Source organism: Schistocerca cancellata, chromosome 2, assembly GCF_023864275.1.
Source record: "Schistocerca cancellata isolate TAMUIC-IGC-003103 chromosome 2, iqSchCanc2.1, whole genome shotgun sequence".
Lineage (NCBI taxonomy): Eukaryota > Metazoa > Arthropoda > Insecta > Orthoptera > Acrididae > Schistocerca > Schistocerca cancellata.
Window position 1 is genome coordinate 585,894,509 of NC_064627.1, and position 21,888 is coordinate 585,916,396.

The following is a 21,888-nucleotide window of genomic DNA, read 5'->3' on the forward strand; positions in this document are numbered from 1 at the left end:
GAAGATTTTCAGTGTCCTTGTCATTTTCCAGAATGTTTATTGCAGCATTAGATACAGCAAGGCGATTAGATTTTTTGAGTCATAACATTTCTTCCATTTTGTGAGAATTAGTCATGAAGACTGTTGGTGACCACTGCGATTTGCCCACAGACGTGGGATCTACGAAACGATCAGCTGTGTACCATGAAATGATCTGCATCCACTGGTTTGTATAGTAGTAGTGATAGTAGCAACAATAAAAACAGTAATGTGAAGCCGGGTTTCCATAGGCATGACTTTCTGAAGGATGCCATACACAAGCAATGGATCGCAGCAATCCATCACATGGGCAACCAATTGCTTCATAGATTGCAAGTGTGTGGGCAAATCACAGCGATCGGTCATTGCTCTCTGGTCGCGTGGTTGGTTGTTTGGTTGGTTGATTTGGGGGAGGGGGACCAAACAGTGAGGTCATCGGTACCATTGGATTAGGGAAGCATGGGGAAGGAAATTGGCTGTGCCCTTTCAAAGGAACTATCCTGGCATTTGCCTGAAACAATTTAGAGAAATGACGAGAAACCTAAAACAGGGTGGCCGGACACGGGTTTGAACCACCATCCTCCCAAATGCGAGTCTAGTGTGCTGACCACTGCGCCACCTCGCACGGTGCTGGTCACATGGAAATCCCAGGCAATCTGGTGGATTGAATGCAATCCATGAGCACAGTATGGCTGCCAGGCTGGTTAGCAGTGGTGTGTGGCAACATAGCTACGACCAGTTTCTCTAGTTATTAAGCATGGTGATGGAGTTACATTTCGTGTCACTTCGCCCACGTTGAGTAGCATTTATTGACATCCAGGGACAACAAACTACTCTGACAAGTGAAGTGGAAGCCAGAGTTGTCACTTATATTAAGAAGTAATACAAAAGACGGGTCCCGATTTTTCAGTAATTAGCATTATGAAGCTTGTGCTGTGGCAGTAGAATTGGTGGGAAGTTCGTAGTCACTATTCAGTGGACTCCATCTTATGATTTTAAGTTATTTATGAAATAACAATATGCATTATTAAAAACTTCAACTTCGAAGTAGACTGACATATTATGTCTTTATTGTACTGTAATGTTAAGAGGATATTTCAGTTTAAATGTTAAGTGAGATTCTATTATATAGTTGTTCTTAAATTACCTATCGTTTCATAAGATCTAATTCTCCTCCATACAATTTATAACAACGGTTATGGTAATCAATAGAGCTGCTATTGACAACATTTCTATTGACACACTGAGTAATTTGTGTAAACATTTGCAGTTAAAGTACAAGATTAATGAATAAATAAGGAAATTAAGGACTAATAAATGTAAAACGAATTGTACTTACACACTGAAAAGAAGTACACAACCCATTTGGCGTCACTGAGAAATGTAATATATTCTGTGAAGTAGCCTACAGTTCTCAAGAAAAGCATTTCAAAGTAAGTTTAATAAATTATAATTCTCATTTATTTTAAATTAATGTTTGGCAAATATTTGTATGGACATGGAAATCAATTGTGACTTCTGCTAAACACTGTAGTTCATTTTCCATAGCCAAAGTGATGTTCATAATACTGACTAAAACCGCCTGGTAAATCATTCTGAGGGATATCGCATGCAGTGGATCGCTGCGATCTGTCGCTCATGTGTGGGGCTATTTACACTTGCATCCCCCCACCACCACACTTACATCATTACCGTTTCCACTCATCAGAAGTTGGAAGTGCTACTTACGCAACTTTCAAGATGGCGACGAGTGAAATTATTCATGCAGTAGCCAAAGAACTTATAGTGAAGCCAATGAACAACAATCAGACATAATAAATGTTGGGTGTGGGAAAGAGCACTCGTAGGGTTTGTTTGGGAACATACAGGACACTAGTAAGGAAGTGATCTGTTGAGGACGACGTTTCGTTCGAAAATCACTTTCGAAAGAATATAATCAATATGGAAATCTGTTTGACACATATTTCTGGTATGCTAGCTCGAATTAAATTACAATTAACATTGAAATGTATGTCAACTGGAGACAGTGCAATATGTATTGTATTCCAAAATTGTAAATTTTAATTTATCTACAATGCACTGAAGTTACACCAGAAAGTAAGGTTTTTGTTTCAACAGTTCAGCTTTGTTTCCATTTTCAGGATTAACCAAGCTTCTTATATGTCATAGGTGCAATAAATACTGATGTGGTACTTAATTTAGTAACCAAACTTTGTATTACTGTGCAGAAAAATCATTACCCAATGATAGCGTCAATATGAACACTGTTTATACTTCATCGATTTTAAAGAGGGTCATGAGTAGTTTTAAATCTGTAAAGTCACAAATACATTTTCATTTGACCATAATATTTACACTCAATAACTACAGCAAAAAATTATCTTTGTGGTATCGACTGTTGTGAAGAACAAGGCTACACTCTCAGTTACAACAGTTTTTAATCCATTTTGTCACTTCAAACGATGCTGTCTTACTCTATTACAAATATGTGATTATAAAGATTTGCTGAACGCTAGAAAGATGTTCCTGTCACGTTTCTGGAGAACAATTTACCACTTTAGAAAGTATTTTTTTACTTAGTTGAAGACTTTACCTATTATTCTGGCATGGCACTAATTTTTCACAGAAACAAAAACAATATTCTAGATATGTGCTGTCGAATGCACCAGAGCAGATCACCCTATGACCAGTTGCTGAAGCTCATAGGTGACAGTGAAAGGAAGCTACATTTTGCAAGGAAGTAGAATGTCTTTCAACTTACATGACTACATGTGGAAGTTGGCATGTCAGTGTGTAAGTTTGTTGTTTCCACATGTAAGATGGCCTACACGAGTGGAGATGGTGGTGAGGGGGATGCAAATGTAAGAAATTATGTCTATGGAAAGTGAGGTTTAAGGATGGCAGTAAGCAATAAAAATGACTAGCACAAGAGATATGATATGCAATAATAATACGTGAATGCTTATGAATCTGAAATTAAACTCAGTAAAATAAAGACATAGAATATCTCATTTAAGTATTCACTTCAGCTGTCGCACAGGTATAACATCTGCATTTCTATACTGGGAAAAGTAATATGCTAACTTCCAAATCATTTCGCCTCACTGATTAATTCATCCCCAAATAAATCTCTACACAATTTAAAATATTTTAATAAATACTGTGCTGCTACAGTTACATTGTTCCAGTTACGGTAATGAAATTTGTCCAGATACATACTTTTGTCTTTAGTAAATTAACAGTTGTTTCTAGAACGGAATATAGATTAGATACTGAATAAAATAAATCATAAAATGTATAAATTTCTATGGCTGCTGAGACAATGACTCCCATCCCAATATATGAAAATAAAGAGCAAGTTAATAAGAAATATTAATGTCTATTCTCTTTAAGGAAATTCGAGACTGTTCTCATTATAAATTAAAAACAATTATACCTTATCGCTTGATGAACAAAATATAAACTTAGGGGCTATTGGACCAACATTGCGACTAGACTGAAGCCATCCTAGTGAACAGAAACTGGTATCAGGAAAGACATCATTCTACTGGGCTATATTTTAAAACATTTTATTCAGTACTACTATTTTCAAGGTATGACCCATTTTCATTTCCATCTACAACAGATGTGGATACATGGTTTTCATCTCATTATTTTAAAATGCAGTCCGTTGGAATGATATGTTTCTTGTGTTGCCTACCCAGAAGAAAATGAGAAATCAGTAAGTTGTTCTTAAAAGACAGAAATTAAAATTAGCCTTTGGTATTCCCTGAAGGAGTCTTATATGAATATTACTGTTCATATACGTCTGGATCCCTTCATATATGAAAGCTTGGTGCAGCAACTGATTGTTAACCCTAAGCACATGAAGATGTAACATGCTGCACATTATTGTTTGGTTAGAAGATTGGAGATAAAACAATGGAAACAATCACAAACATTAAAAATTTACTTGTATGCCTTTGGACACGTTTAAAGGGTAACTATTACATGAGGCAAGTCGTTTAGAAGATAGATGCTGGACTGAGACACATTGAAAGAACCCTAAGGAAACGTAACTTGCCTCTAATGGAGGTTTGACCACTTCTTGGGCGTTGCTCATAAGTCTACAACCCTTATCTGATAGGGTTAATAGAGGAGTTCACAAAAGATCTGCGCTTTTCATCGTTGGTTGTTGATGATGTGTGATAATATCACTTAGAGGATCACCTGAGTCCAATGACAAATGCTACAAGAGAAGCAGTGTGCATTATGGACAGATTTACTGTTAAAATTCTGCTCATGTATGTTCCAAACACAGCCACATCTTACTACAATTTATTGCGGTATTATCTCATCCCATATATATATATATATATCTCATGAATTACCCATGATGGCAATATCAGAGAAATCCGAGCTCTTACACAGATTTACCAACAGTCGCTTTCACTTGTGCCATACACAGATAGAACAGGAAAGGAGAGAAAAGAGAGTCATACATGAAATACGCTGCACAACACATAGTAATATGATTTAAAGGCAAAAATGTCTTGATCACTGGATGGAATTAAACTGGATGTGTGGCCTCAAATGACTCCTAATTGGAAGACAACCAACATTAACTGAATAATATTTTGGGAAGTTACAAAATATGCAGCATCAGTCTTGTGTCTCATTACTCAGACATATGTTACAAAGGAGTATGTAGTAAATTACTGATCCTCTGCCACTGAGTTGATTGATTTTACTGAAGCCTGACAAAGTATAACACAGTTTTATGTTGTAAATGTACTTTTTCGCTAATATGATATGACCAACAGATTAACTGTAGTGAGAGTACCCTCATATATTTTATGCTGAGGCTATATTTCCACAGATTTCAGTATATATTGGACAGTTTCAAATGCATGTTACATGTTACACTTTGAGGACAGTATTTGCAATATGCTTAAAAGCTTCTAAATATGTATATAGTAAGTCACTAAATGCAAATGTGTGCTCCAGCACAATAGTCTAGTCAAATGGTGCTCTAAAACGTCAAATAGCGGAAAGTTTTGCAGAAGTTTTTTTAACAAGCTCCCTATATGTTTTCAAGGGTTCTGAGCCTGAATTTTCAAAGTCTTACAAAAATTTAGGATCGTAAATAGGTCAGGAATGGAAAAACTAAGAAAAATGTGAGTTATTTTGGACTTCTCGCCTATGACTCGGAAAAGGCGCAATTTTCGGCAAAGTTCTTCACTTATGAAAAGAAAGTGGGTAACCTTCCCAAAAAATAGTTCTCAGTGATATACCTCATCAGACCAACTGAATGGCATGTGGTGCATGTTGACATTAGCGTGATTCAAAGCTGAGATCAACAAAGTACTGTATTATTGATGAAACCAGTGAGAGGCAAAATTAAACAGCAGGTTTGCTCTTGTCAGGGAATTGGCCTCTATTTGAGAGAATATCCTGTTCTTGCAATCAGTCAATGCCTGTGACGCTACTTCCGCTCCATACAATCAGGGCAAAGTGAAATGCACTATACTGAAGAAAAATCCTGAATTGCAAAGAGGTATACAAATATTTTAAGATCTGAATGCCATAGTGGGGACGTGGTGACATCCTCATCAAGTTGTATGGTGGCGCAAGTGTAGGCTGACCAGATTTAAAAGAGAAAAACCCAGGAGAACTATGTTACTATTTTATACATAACTTAATTACTTTGTTTACACTTACCTTTCTTGTCAGTTATAGTGATATTTTGAAACTGATGATAGGGCTATGACAATGCAGCATCTGAAAAACACATAGTAAGTATGTATCTTCATTTTGTAAATTGGAAAGAAACATGTAGGTAAATTACACATAAATAAAATTCTTTTCTTAAGAAATAAAGAAGACTGACATATATACTTTCTTATTGTAATAACTTGGATATATTTTCTGTAACATTTAGCCACTTACTAGGTACTTATCATTTAGATACAATTTGTTACTCCTAAAAACTCTATAATATTGGTAATCAGTAATCAGATACAAATTATATATTTCATACTAAAATTTAAGGTTTAGTTTGACAGCAGACTGTTGGAACAAGTATGCGTATATGACAAGCAATATTCAATAAGGACTGCTAACACATGCCACATCATTCACATTCTTCACAATATTAACTTCCACGTAGCTGGAGTCATGTTAGGAGAAATCATTTAAGTGATGCTGCTTTAAACCGTCTTTGGTTTTGGTTTACTTGTCTTGAGTACCATAAACTCAAAGGTTGGCAAGTTAGAGGCAGGGGTAAGCAATGCCAGCTTTTATTTTCAACATATATTTTATTCTTTATTTAGACAAAAGACGAGTTAAACCAAATGTGGTGGGCTTATAGAGGGTAATGTGAAAATATATGTTCTAGGAAACTTGTTTTCCACAAGTATTTTATTAAACAAGAAATATTATGGCACACATATTATATCTTGATTAAAACCAGGACAATTATGTGTCCCAAATGACTTCCTCAGAACACCAGGAGATGTACGTGAAAATCGGAATTGTCCCAGAAAAACTGGGACATTTGGTCAGCCTGCATAAGTGGGCAGTCTATGAACTACCTCAGATACAGAAGCTACATGAAATCAGCATTCAGAACAGATCTCAGCATCGAGTCTCTGCCACCAACTGAGGATTCTGCTTGCCAGCATATTCTCTGCATGTATCACAGTATACAACAGTGGGGTGGGCAGGAGTAAACACTGAGAGATGTGTCGTTGGAAAAGATCCAAAGATCACCTGTTTCGAACCATTATGCTTCAACTGCTACCATCCGATGTTATTCTGACTTCAATGGCAAGCAAGTGCAGAACTGGGTGTCACGGCTGCTCTTGTAGCTGTTGAAAAACAGATATCCACTTGTAACATAACCTGAATGTATATGCGGTCGTTTTTATAATTTTTTTCGCATTTTGTAAGAGAAATTTCTCATACCAGTGATGCACGGTAATTCTTTACAGCTAGAAAGTGATGTGATGCAAAGTATTTAAATGCACACATACCCTCCACTAATTATTAGCAGTTTTAAGTTGATTTTCAATTGAAACTGACTGAAACTCTCTCATATTTAATAGTTTTTAATTAACAGAAATAAATAAATGCCATTAGGGAGGGTATACATTTTGGTTTTTCTTTTTGGTTTACAAGGGGACCATGCACAGCCAAATCGTGTGCAAAGCGAGAGAAAAGACAGTTAGTCAAAGAAAGGCAGAGGGCGTGGGCGTGAGTCGCATTTCACTAGCGATTTTGAGAATTGTGAATCAGTGTAGCCAGTGCTAATAGTTGAAAGTGGTAGTAGCAAATGATGTGGAAAAGTGTTCTCCACCATTTAAGTTGTGGAATGCAAGAGGTTCTTAATTAATATGGATGGCGACTGTGGGTGCAGCTGCCAAGGGCATAACAGCAGCCAGAGGCACAGTGGCTCGTTTCAATAAATGCAACCATACTGCAACATGAAGAATCGTTCATCTGCCACAACCTCTCAACAGCAACTCACCATCCAGACATTCAAGGCAAGTGGAAGACCTTACATTTAGTACAGATAGTTCAGTGAGTATTGCCAAATATGTGATGCAGATCTGAATAATAGAGTAATTCAAACTAATGGTTTGAAATTGTTATTTACCTAAACAGTTTCCTGATTCCAATATTGAAGTAAATTCCCACATTGAGTGTGTATATATATATATATATATATATATATATATATATGTGTGTGTGTGTGTGTGTGTGTGTGTGTGTGTGTGTGTGTGTGTGTGTGTGTGTGTGTGTCCTTCTTTAAATTTTCCACTTACAACAATTACTTTTCGTCACAAATATTTTAAGAACATGACGCAGAATAGTCTCTCAGGGCTCAAGAACAATAAATGTATTCAATGGTCACCTATTTATAAATTAAGTTTGCTGGAAACTCTTTTCATTTAAAGTATTGTTCGTAACAGATCAATATTGAAATGATTAATAATGTAATAACTTTTTTGGTCCAATTTCACGTTAAAAATGAACCATGGACCTTGCCGTTGGTGGGGAGGCTTGCGTGCCTCAGCGATACAGATAGCCGTACCGTAGGTACAACCACAACGGAGGGGTATCTGTTGAGAGGCCAGACAAACGTGTGGTTCCTGAAGAGGGGCAGCAGCCTTTTCAGTAGTTGCAAGGGCAACAGTCTGGATGATTGACTGATCTGGCCTTGTAACAATAACCAAAACGGCCTTGCTGTGCTGGTACTGCGAACGGCTGAAAGCAAGGGGAAACTACGGCCGTAATTTTTCCCGAGGGCATGCAGCTTTACTGTATGATTAAATGATGATGGCGTCCTCTTGGGTAAAATATTCCGGAGGTAAAATAGTCCCCCATTCGGATCTCCGGGCGGGGACTACTCAAGAGGATGTCGTTATCAGGAGAAAGAAAACTGGCGTTCTACGGATCGGAGCGTGGAATGTCAGATCCCTTAATCGGGCAGGTAGGTTAGAAAATTTAAAAAGGGAAATGGATAGGTTAAAGTTAGATATAGTGGGAATTAGTGAAGTTCGGTGGCAGGAGGAACAAGACTTCTGGTCAGGTGACTACAGGGTTATAAACACAAAGTCAAATAGGGTTAATGCAGGAGTAGGTTTAATAATGAATAGGAAAATAGGAATGCGGGTAAACTACTACAAACAGCATAGTGAACGCATTATTGTGGCCAAGATAGATACGAAGCCCACACCTACTACAGTAGTACAAGTTTATATGCCAACTAGCTCTGCAGATGACGAAGAAATTGAAGAAATGTATGATGAAATAAAAGAAATTATTCAGATAGTGAAGGGAGACGAAAATTTAATAGTCATGAGCGACTGGAATTCGAGTGTAGGAAAAGGGAGAGAAGGAAACGTAGTAGGTGAATATGGATTGGGGCTAAGAAATGAAAGAGGAAGCCGCCTGGTAGAATTTTGCACAGAGCACAACTTAATCATAGCTAACACTTGGTTTAAGAATCATGATAGAAGGTTGTATACATGGAAGAAACCTGGAGATACTAAAAGGTATCAGATAGATTATATAATGGTAAGACAGAGATTTAGGAAACAAGTTTTAAATTGTAAGACATTTCCAGGGGCAGATGTGGACTCTGACCACAATCTATTGGTTATGACCTGTAGATTAAAACTGAAGAAACTGCAAAAAGGTGGGAATTTAAGGAGATGGGACCTGGATAAACTGAAAGAACCAGAGGTTGTACAGGGTTTCAGGGAGAGCATAAGGGAACAATTGACAGGAATGGGGGAAAGAAATACAGTAGAAGAAGAATGGATAGCTTTGAGCGATGAAATAGTGAAGGCAGCAGAGGATCAAGTAGGTAAAAAGACGAGGGCTAGTAGAAATCCCTGGGTAACAGAAGAAATATTGAATTTAATTGATGAAAGGAGAAAATATAAAAATGCAGTAAATGAAGCAGGCAAAAAGGAATACAAACGTATCAAAAATGAGATCGACAGGAAATGCAAAATGGCTAAGCAGGGATGGCTAGAGGACAAATGTAAGGATGTAGAGGCTTATCTCACTAGGGGTAAGATAGATACTGCCTACAGGAAAATTAAAAAGACCTTTGGAGATAAGAGAACCACTTGTATGAATATCAAGAGCTCAGATGGAAAGCCAGTTCTAAGCAAAGAAGGGAAAGCAGAAAGGTGGAAGGAGTATATAGAGGGTCTATACAAGGGCAATGTACTTAAGGACAATATTATGGAAATGGAAGAGGATGTAGATGAAGATGAAATGGGAGATACGATACTGCGTGAACAGTTTGACAGAGCACTGAAAGACCTGAGTCGAAACAAGGCCCCGGGAGTAGACAACATTCCATTGGAACTACTGACGGTCTTGGGAGAGCCACTCGTGACAAAACTCTACCATCTGGTGAGCAAGATGTATGAAACAGGCGAAATACCCTCAGACTTCAAGAAGAATATAATAATTCCAATCCCAAAGAAAGTAGGTGTTGACAGATGTGAAAATTACCGAACAATCAGTTTAATAAGCCACAGCTGCAAAATACTAACACGAATTCTTTACAGACGAATGGAAAAACTAGTAGAAGCCGACCTCGGGGAAGATCAGTTTGGATTCCGTAGAAATACTGGAACACGTGAGGCAATACTGAGAATAGAAGCTTTCGAAATGTGGTGCTACAGAAGAATGCTGAAGATTAGATGGGTAGATCACGTAACTAATGAGGAAGTATTGGGATTGGGGAGAAGAGAAGTTTATGGCACAACTTGACCAGAAGAAGGGATCGGTTGGTAGGACATGTTCTGAGGCATCAAGGGATCACCAATTTAGTATTGGAGGGCAGTGTGGAGGGTAAAAATCGTAGAGGGAGACCAAGAGATGAATACACTAAGCAGATTCAGAAGGATGTAGGTTGCAGTAGGTACTGGGAGATGAAGAAGCTTGCACAGGATAGAGTAGCATGGAGAGCTGCATCAAACCAGTCTCAGGACTGAAGACCACAACAACAACAGGCGTAGTTAGGCCTGTAGAAGATATGAACGTTTCGGTCACATACTGCTCGAAACTTTGCATCACCTGCTACACAGTTTGTGAGAATGTCAGCCACCTGAATTGGCAAGCCTTAGAAGATGATGTGGTGGAAGTAGAGGAGGAACAGAAGACTGAAATAAAAACTGCTGCAGATGAAAGTAAGCAGTATTTAATTTTGTTGTTATTAAAATTTCTCATTGTGAAAGATTACAGCCAGATTAGTGTAAAAAACACTGTACCTTTGTTTCAATCTAATTTATTATATTTATAATATAATTATTTTATATATTTAATATAATTATTTTCCTACTATCTGGTGTGAACTGAAATTAGTCTTCCATTTTCTCACTTAGGTGTAACATACTGATATATATTCTCATTTTGCACATGAATCAAGTGAAGACAAAGGCAATGGAGCATGAAGCATGAAAAGGATGAAATGCCTTTGAAATTTTTTTAAAATTAATACATCAATAACATAACATTTTGATAGCTATTGTTATTACCAAATGCCAAATAAATTATAGTGCAATGTCATTTACCTAAGTTTCTTCAACACCTTTTATTTTTACAAATTCTGAAAGCTTTCATTCTGTCATTTGTACAAACAACATAGCCTATTGAGGAATGAGGTGTTGGGTTTTGATGGTGGCACTGAAAATTACACTAACATTAACATGCACTACACACCATATGGCTGGTCTGAGGAAAAAAGTCACTCAGCACCGTTTCGTGGAAAAATTAGACAACTTTGTGTTTCCAAATAATTAGCAGAAAACTAGAAAAATGCCTATTTTTGAGTTTTTCCATTTTTGATAGTGTAAAGTATTTTCTTAAATAAGGAAAACACATTTGACACCAGTCAGATGTTCACTAAATATTTTTAGTTAAAAAGGCGAGATAGGTTTCATACTACTAAGTGAAGAATTACATATATGCTTTGCTGGCCAAATAATGGAGTAATAGGACACTGACACATGTGAGCCTGAGCAGGTGGCTGTGTTTAAGACTTTTTCCTTTAGGTTGATTTAACAAATACCATCTCATGGAAGATACCAATTTATGAGATACCTGAAATTTTGTGACTGTAATTTGTGGCATGTAATGCAATTAATATCAATGACAAGTCAAATGTATTGTCTCTGTGTATATAACTTTGATAAATAATACCAGCTCTTATCATATAACTTGGAATGTAAATCAGAAAATTCAGTGTGTACTTGTATTAAATATCATTCCCCAGGAGTAAACATACTGAAATTAATGAATGAAATGAAACTGCACTTCAGCACTGAGATACAAAGGTAGAGTGTTCTCTTGTTCTGCAATCTAATTTCAATATTTTCAGTGAACTGTGGATACTTCTTTAAGTAATTTCTCCAAACTGGGTTGGTTCCTTTCTGAAGTGGCATATTGCCAAATGAGGAGCTCTTGCTGTATTTGAAAGAGAACTTTAACAAACAATGGAATTTTGCATGGGTTTTCTTATGACAAGTTTGTATATTTGATTTCAAAAGCTGTAACAGATTTGGAAACATCTATTTTCAGAACTTGTTCATTACTATCGTAATTTAGAGTTATTGTTTGTTTTTACTTTTGGAAAAGGAGAAAAAGAAAAGAATATATTTACAGTACCAAAAATCAGCAGTATCAATACAAACAAAATTGTGGTATTGGGACTGAAATAGGCTTCAGAAATGGATAATTGGTAAATTTAGCATTCATGTGTCTCATATTAATTACTAAATAATAAAACACATTGCTTAAAATTCTTATAATATTAAATTTTAAAGTCAACACAGTTATATAATATCATACAAATAGAATAACAAAAACGAAGTTCCTTCTTATCCATTCATGGTGATGTAGACAAAAAGTTGATTAGGAATGTTCCATCAGATAACGTAAGACCAGTTGTTGCTGGTTACAGCTTGTAAGAGGAATGGAAAGAGCCAGAACTGCAACTCCTAGTGCTGAAACAGGATGAAAGGCAAGCAGAAAAAAATAAAAATATATCTATAATGATCATGAAATCTAAGAATAAATAGTCAAGAAATACATGATAAAAAATGAGTAACTATCTTTGAAGATGTTATGTTTATGCACAGAAGTGCCATAAAAGCACAAATATGTATAATAAAACAAGTTTCAAAAGGCATGAGAAATGACAAAATTACAACATATATTCAAGTTACCATATTATTTGAATACATGATATTGGCCTTAAAATCCAGTTTATAACGATATAATAATAATAATGATAATAATATTGTACAGTACCGTACACATTGTTTCCACTAAGGGACAACAGTTCAAGAGTGTTTATTAGTGATTTACTGAGAGCTGTCCACATGGAAAAATAAAAACCTGGTGATAAATATGAAAAAGCTTTAGAAATTGTGCCATAGTACTATTTTTGATGTTATTGTTACTATCGGTATACGATAATAAGAAAATGACTTTCTGGTACACTTACTTAATTTGTGTTTTGTACACACGTTAGTTAAATCATCTAAATTCTTTTGCTTAGCATAGTAAGTATGACAGTTATCTCAATTTTTGACTATAAGAAACATTTTGAACATTACTGAACTCCATTGTATTGCTTCTCATTTATATATTGGTAAATGTCTGGGTGAAGGTACATCTCAGAAATTGTTATGAAATTTGTTAACTGATTATAAAACATTGATTTATTTAATTATAAGTAATTTGATATTTGTAAGAGGCACATTAATTCATTTCTGTATATCAAATTCAAAATTTCTAAACTTTTTATAGTGACAAATACTTTTGTTAAAGCAGTTATCTACAAAATCAGTCAAAAGTTACGAATTTGTTTCCTGACGTTAAACTGACTTCAAAAATCTTCCATAAATGAAAATTTGTGTAAATGGTCTGTGTCTCCTACAGTGTGTGTGTGTGTGTGTGTGTGTGTGTGTGTGTGTGTGTGTGTGTGTGTGTGTGTGTGTGTGTGTGTGTGTGTTTGCATACATTTCACATGTTCTATACACATTCATTAATATGGGCCTGTTAGCAAATATAGTCTTGTGAATCTGGGAGTAACAGAAAATATAATGAAATACAAGTTTCCATTCTTGAATATTTTTATAAGTCATAAATCTGATAGTGTCTACAATTTACATTTTGTTAACAGTCAAGTCCTGTATTTCATATTTATAAGATTTTTTTATATTTTCTTTTTATTGCTAAGTGTCTGTTACATTATTATCTTGTAGGACTAGTGTCCCACAGAATTATACTGAATCAGATGACATAGTTTAAGTTAGTATATAAAAGCTGATGTTAAGAACAAAATCACTCTTTGCACCTATCTGAACTGCATTCACATCGTTGTCTGTTTCAGCTAACACTATCACAGGAACCAATGAGACTGTAACTTAAGTATGTTTGTGAACTTCTGCATCTGGAGTCATGTCAGTAAAATTCTTTAGAATTTATGACAACATAAAAAAAGGTTTTGTTCACTATTCCAGATGACCTTCACTGAAATGTCTCTTCATAATTGTCTCAGGTGGACCTCTAAAGACAGTTTGAATGGCAAACCCTTCATGCTTGACATCTAATGCAAATTGGAGAAAATAAGCACAGCTTCAGATTTTCACACAAAAAATGAGAAAAATTAAAGTTATTCAATACCAAGATCAAATCTGAATGTACTCTGAATATTTTTGATATATTGTGGTGATCTGACAATAAGATTAATAAAACTTTTTGGCCATAGTGAATTGAGCAAAATAGAAAGACACAGAAATCTTTAAGGATAATGGAGTTGCTTACAAATAACTGTTTAATTCTGTGGTGAGGAAAAAGGTTTTCATTCAGTTTGCATTTTTAATACTCATACTTTTGTCATTTTATCTGCAAATTCGTATATTAAATCAGAAAAAAATGTTATGGATATAAATCATTGCTGAATCCGATTTGACTGCTTTCAATGTTTTACAACAGATGGACAAATCATGCTACACATTGTTCTAAATACAGTTATGCATCATCTTTGTACACAAAGTATAATATGTATGTGTACAGCAAGGAATTACCTGCATACTCCCACAATCGCTCTTCGATTTTATTTATCACTGTAGAATACTGTAGATAGATAGATTCTTTGGTCCAAAGCCCACATGCCCCACTTAAGAAAAAAATATCAAAGGAAGTTAACCTTGATGACTGGGTTGGCTAAGCCACTAGTAACATTCTTCCTACTCACAAAAGTTTTGACCAGAAAAAATTGCTTTTAGATACACCTGTCTACTATGCAAAAACGAGACTACCAGCCACCTTGTTTCACTCATATTAACAAGGATGTTACTATTGGGAAGTCATGTAGCAACTCCATAAATCCATGATTCTCTATTGGAGAAATTCCAAGTACTACTCACCATTAAATTAAAAGTGTGAGATGAAAATACATTGTCTGTAGAATGTTAAGAAGGTAATTTAATCACATCTATTATCTAATGAAATTTATTTTTCATTCCTTCACTACTGTTCAGTTCATTAGCAGCAAGATCTTTTTTTGATTACATCAACATATTTTGAAACAAAAGAAAGTTCATTATTAAGATCTCTATTCACCAATGACAATTTTGTACAAACTTTCTGTTTGAAATGACAAAGTTGGCTTCATTTCCCCCAATTCATGGCAAGCTCCAAGTAATTTAGAGTTTATTTTGTCCCTAAAGGTTTTTGCTATATATTTTGCTCAAAGAATCTTGGATGCACTTCAAGAAAAAATGTAAAGTGGGTTTCTTAGACCAAGAATAGTACTAGATCACTGTCCTTTCAACTGAAATACGCTAACAATTATTATGTGAGAGTTGAAATGGTACAAACCCTAATGAAAGTGACATGTGTCAGTTGTCAAAAAAAGTGTTCTTATTACAAGATAATACAGTTAGAAATCTATAAAAAGTTTATTGATAGACAGCATATTTTTATTAATGCTTCTCCTCCTAAAATATACTGTGTTATAAATCCCTTATCACATTATACAATTCTTGCTAGCTCATTACATATATGATGCTGCCGCACCTGTACTTCCTCTAGCACAAATGTCCATTGATGGACAGTACCTGTCAGAAAGCAATTATAACAGCACCAATCATACTGTTTGAGAAATGAATCATAGCATGTGTAAGACAGAACTCCCACATTCAGAAAGGTGCAATCCATGTTATTTTCACATTGTGCCAAGCCTAGCCTTGTCTTCATCTTGTACCCTTATGGCCTTCTTCTGGGTGTGTGCCACACACTCAATCTTGTGGTAACCTCAGACAGGACGTTGAGCATCTAGTGGAAGAAGACGTGGCCCCAGCAGCATGATGAGAGCAGATCCAATGGGTGCAGTCAGCAAAATAGCGAGGACAGCGATCTCGAGCACGGTTCGTGCCCACAGCAGCTGATCTGAATCTGGCTGCACCATCGAGCGTACTATGTCCAGTGCCACTGGTCCCAGCGCCGCCTGGAACACACATGGGACCACACAGAATACCTTGCTCATTCTCAACATGGTCCATGTTCTTATTACGACCCACACAGCATGACAAAGGCAACGTTACACAGTGGGACTCTGTGACAATTGTGAATGCCTGCCCTGCAACCCTCTAGCCTTTGAAACATTATAAATACATTAAAGTTACAAAGATATTTAAAAAACTAACAAGTATACACATTGATGGGAAAAACATCGCACCACCAGTTGCACCACCAAGGAAATCAGGTTCGCTTTAAACACACGCTGTAACAGTCGTGACCGTTAGTTACCTTTGGGACTGGACGTGGTGAGGTGTGTTACCCAGGAATGACTTTAAGGCGACAAAGACCCCATTATTATCACCTCACTGTGTTTGAAAGAGATAGTGTAAAATAGCTACAAGAAGCTGGATGTCCTTCTGCGATATTGCAGGAAGACTTGGCAGGAATGTAGCCACTGTAAATGACTGCTGGCAGCGGTGGTCAAGAGAGTGTACAGTCGCAAGGAGACTAGGCTCTGAACGGCAACATGGCGCTACCGAGAGGAATGACCATCACATTCAGCGTATGGCTCTGGCACATCGTACTGCATCTGCAGCAGCAATTAGAGCAGCATTTGGCACCACAGTGACACAATACAATGATTTGTCACAAATTGGTTACTTCAAGGACAGCTCTGAGAGACACACCCTAATGTCTGCATTCCGAACCACCGTCGTTTGCGACACCTGTGGTGTCAAACAAGAGCCCATTGGAGGGTAGGGTAAAGGTCTGATGAAAGCTGGTTCTGCCTTGGAACCAGTGATGACTGTGCTTTGGTGAGACCAGCTGTGGTCGCTTAAGGGCCTACAACCAATCTGTCTGCATGGTAGACAACACATGACCTACTCCTGGTGCGATTTCACATGACAGCAGGAGCACTCTCGCTGTTATCCCATCCACCCTGATTGCAAATCTGTACGTCAATCTGGCTGTGCTGCCATTCATGAATACCATTCCAGGGGTTGTTTTCCAACAGGATAACGGTCGCCCACATGTCGCTGGTGTAACCCAACACGCTCTACAGGGCGTCGAAAAGTTGCCTTGGCCTGCTTGATCACCAGATCCATCTCCAGTCGAGCACTTATGGGACACCATCAAACGACAACTCGGTGTCTTCTGCAACTAGCATTAACCATCCTTGTATTGACCGAGCAAGTGCAACACTCATGGAATTCAATCCCATACATTGACACCCAGCAACTGTACAGCACAATGCAAGCTTATTTGCATGCTAGGTTTCAACATTCTGTCAGTTAAACTGGTTATTAATATACCAGCATTCACATTTGCAATGACTTACCTCAGACTTGCTTCAACATGTGATCTTGCAATGTTAATCACTTAAATATGTTACCTAAACAGATCTATTACTGAAAGTTAATTACTCTATGTTAATTAGATTTTTGGTATTGCGGTTTTCTTTCCATCAGTGCAGTCAAACCTCTCGCCAACATCAATGAAATTAAGGACGGAACAACTTATCAGTTGTAGAAGGACAGAGAGAGGAACCCGTAACGGCCGTTCAACAGACCATTTTCATATTGTTGTTATGGTGGCCTTCAGTCTCGAGATAGGTTTGATTCAGCTCCCCATGCTAGTCAGACCCATGCAAATCTCCACATCTATGCATAGCTACTACAAACTACTTGTTTGAACCTGGTCACTGTAGTCAATTGTTATCTCCCGATCTGTTATTCAATCTAACAATCTGATCTTCAGCATTCTCCTGTAGCACTATATTTCAAAAGCTTCTATTCCGTTCTTCTCTGGATGGTTTATCATCACGTTGCCTCTCTGTACACGGCTACATTCCATACAAACACCTTCAGAAAAGTCTTTGTAGCGTTCAAGTTTATATTCAGTATAACAAATTTGTCTTTTGCAGAAACGTTTTTCATGCTGCTGGTACTCTGTATTTTACATCTTCTCTACTTCAGCCACTGGGAGTTACTTTGCTGCCCAAATAGCAAAACTCATATACCACTTTTAGTGGCTCATATCATAATATAATTCTCTCAGAACTGTCTGATTTAATTGGCCTTTATTCCATTACCCTTGATACTCATAAAACTTATTTTCGAGACATAATCCATTTCGTTGAACTGCTCTTCCAAGTCGTTCAGCTTCTCTTACAGAATTACAATGTCATTGGCAAACTTGAAAGTTTTAATTTCTATGGCCTATTGATCCATTTTCCCCAATTCAGACAGAGAAGTGTTTCCTGAGCTTCTGTTTTTCCAATATTTGTTTTGCTTTTCTTCCTTTTTTCTCTTAAATAGGTTTATTGGTCTTTTCAGGGTCGACACGTGATGAGCATCTACTATTCGTGGACCTAGAATCATTATAATTATTCTGATATAATTCTGTGGTTGGATACCACTCCTGTGACTATATCGCCATTGTAACCAAATGTAGGAAATAAACTGCAGCGCCTTCTGTCTTTCAGGTAAAGCATAGACAACTGTTGATAGGCGGTAATACATCTTGGCTTCAGAACTGACAGCTGACTTAGTTTTTGATTGTATTTAAAAGATGTACCAATAAAGGTTATTCCAGGTTGTTCCAACTATATTTCAAAGTGATGTTAAAAGTCAGGAAGGCCACTTTACTCCCAGTAATGCCTTAAAGTGTATAGTGTACTCTGAATTTTTCGTTATGGCTGCTGATAACAAACTAGAGAGAAATGCAGAATAGTATATTTTAGAATTTCAGGCATCTCTGGCGCATTACTGATAATTCTGAATCGTCTACCATCTCATCAAAGCCAAATACACGAAGCTTTAGATCGGTATAAATTCAACGTATCACTGACAGCAAGTTTCATAATTCACTCCAAATCCATAACCATGCATCTCTCAAGGTTATCATACCCGTATCAATCACCAAGTGCAGAGGCGGGAAATGTATGCAGAATCAAAGAGGGAAGTGCAAGGTACACAATGCGTAGTAAGCAATATACACACTCTAACAATGAAAGTGAAGCACCCAGAAGGGGAGACGAAAATGTAATGAAACCTCATGGGCTGAAAGGCTATGTGGTATTTTCAATGATTACAATATCGGGTCAAATTTATAAAGAAATTAGCAGTATGAGCCCACTTGTCGGTGCAAATTTACCCCCCTTCTGACGTCGATGCGTGCACTGCACTGATTCGGTTGGTAAGGGTGTCATAATGCCTTTGTATCCTTTCCAGCTTTTGCAACTGGCCTTTATATCCTGGACACTGGCACTGGGACAGAGTTGATATCCGAGCTACTCCCAACCATTTTCTATCAACTCTGGGGATCTTTCTGGCCGCGGAAGTACCGCAGAATCACACAGACAGTTCACACAGACACGTACTGTGTGCAGACGAGCTCTATACTGTTGATAAACCGCACCACGGTACTGTTGCTTGAAGGATAACACATGAAGGAGTGCGTTGTCAGCAACATATTGTTGTGTCATCAGAGTTCCCTCATCACTATGTAATGTTATGTGTGCCTCACTGCTTTTTTTTTTTTTAAAAACTAATTTGTGCCTGATTTTATTCTGAGAAGCACAGTAATGTATGTAAATACCGTAAATGTAAATGTGATTCAAAAAGTACTTGAAGTGAAGTGAAGCGTAGCTGGACAGCAAGAAACTCTTTAGCGCGCAACCCCCGCAACGATAGTATTAGAGAATCTTTGATTAACGACGACTCTAAAAAAATTAAAAAAAAACCAAATGATTTATTAAAAAAAAGACTGTTAATCTGTATCTTGTGGAAAGATGACGTGTTGCTATGCCGTCGCTCAGAACATAGTTACATTTAATGAAAATTGGTATTTTAGTGATAAAACCGAGTAAAGTATGTGTAAGAGTTGCCAAACATTAATGTATACAAATTTTCTGGAAGTGAAGAATAGAAATATATTGTTTTTTGAAAAGGGGGTGAACTTAATTGTCGTTGCCGACAGAATTGTAAGTGTACAAAGTTCACTAAAATACAGGAAAAGAAATAAATTCTCTATAGTTTTCATTCAATAAGCAACAACCTCTCATAATTTCTTAATTACAGTAATTGGATTATGTTCTTGTACAATAGTATGGTGCTGAACTCCACTGACCAATTTTCATGTAGCAGGACGTGTAGTTTGAAGGAAGTTTGTGTGCCAAGCAATCTCCTTTTTTTCACGAAAAGCGGATTGCTGTTTGATCTTACTTACTTACAACAGTGGTCCCTTAGCTATGAAAAGCTACGAAAACTTGGGCTCAAAGCTATCCGCAATGCGGCCAAGTAACTAACAGAGTCGTATTTTAAACCTTAAAGAACAATAACTTCCTCCAAATTGTAATGTCTCCAACTGGTGCAGAAGCTGATCTTTCAAGGAGGCAGCAACCAAAATTCAGGAACCAGTTACAACTTAAAGTAAAAATCTCAAACAAAAATAAATCCCTCTCTTTCTCTCTCTCCAAACACATATACAAATATTGATATCATTATTTAAAAAAATCATTTTTATAACTACTGGCTGTGAGCTGAAGTTACACCCCAATGATACCAGAGTACACTGTCGTGCCTCTCCAAAACTTTGGAAGAATAGAACTTTTGCCCAGGGCGTCGCCATACTCGTCGACGACAGTCATCTGGGGAAGTATGGAACCGTGTTACATCGCTAAACACAATACGACACTCCAAATGCATCCATTTGTGTTGTTGTGTTTATGGCAGCCTACAAATGGGACACTGTTCACACTTCTTATACAGGGTGGGGCAAATAAAAGTGGACCGGACGAGGGGATACGATTGGACGCGAATGTACGCATGTAACCACACGACATGTATGCCCATCATTTAATCCACTCTGACTCAGACTGTAGAGCGGGCTGTGTCAGTGTGAGTAGAGTTGTGCAAAGGGGTGGAGATGGCCACCCAGGTCATCTAATCTGTCAGTGTGTGATTACTTTGTGTGGGGAGCCCTCAAGTCTAAGGTGTATCGCAACAATCCACGTGGTCTTCAACAACTGCAATAGAACATTTGGGATGAGATTGCAGCAATTCCAGCAGTTCAGCTTCTATCTGCCTTCAGCAACTTGTTGACCAGGGCCCAGAAGTGCCAAGAGACGAATAGTGGTCACTTTCAACAGTATCTATGGTCAGATTAGTACTATATCTCCTGTCCTCTGCTGGGTTTTCTTTGTACACTGGAACCCTGTTCTCTTGGCCACTTTTATTCTCCCCACCCTGCACCGTATACCCTATCAGGCGTGGTAACGAAACTACATGTGAATAGCACTAAACGCACTCTAGTGGCAATTTTAGCTATTTCAAGAAACTGCGAAGCATTTGCATCCAACTGAAGGCGTGTACTTGTAAAAAGCTACGCAATCGAGTGCTTCACTTTTTTGTGTGGCAGTGTGCATGTCGCTTGGAAATGACATCATAAAACAAAGGAAAATCTGACTGACTGAGAGAGACAGATAATACTGCACCGGGAAAGACTGTCATCACAGAAAATAATATTAAGCAAAATTCTGTATCAATATAACATAAAGACAGTAACCTACAAAGCACACATGGGAACCGTGTTAAGAAGACGGACTGTTCACAAACGGCACCACATTACTGTTGGATGAGAGATAACACATGAAGGCGCAGATGACGCAGATATACTGAAAATTTGCACGATCGGGAAGTGCTGTCTAGAAACTTACCAAAACGATGTGTAGAGACTAACGTGGAATAAATAAAATTACTGTACAAGCTGTTGAAAGACGGTAAACGAGCTCAGACAATTCATCAGGATTTTCAGATTTACTAAAATTAC

The 21,888-nt window shown here is 37.2% G+C and overlaps 1 protein-coding gene across 1 annotated transcript in view; it reads right to left on the reverse strand.

Moving 5' to 3' along the window:
• Window positions 1-13,657: 13,657 nt before the first annotated feature.
• LOC126156694 (putative SLC9B1-like protein SLC9B1P1) overlaps window positions 13,658-21,888 on the reverse strand; it is a 110,055-nt gene continuing 101,824 nt past the window's right edge. Inside the window, exon 11 of the mRNA XM_049916327.1 lies at window positions 13,658-16,042. Within this exon, the coding sequence (XP_049772284.1) occupies window positions 15,851-16,042 (192 nt within the window). The 3' untranslated portion in view covers window positions 13,658-15,850. The remainder of the gene's footprint in view (window positions 16,043-21,888) is intronic.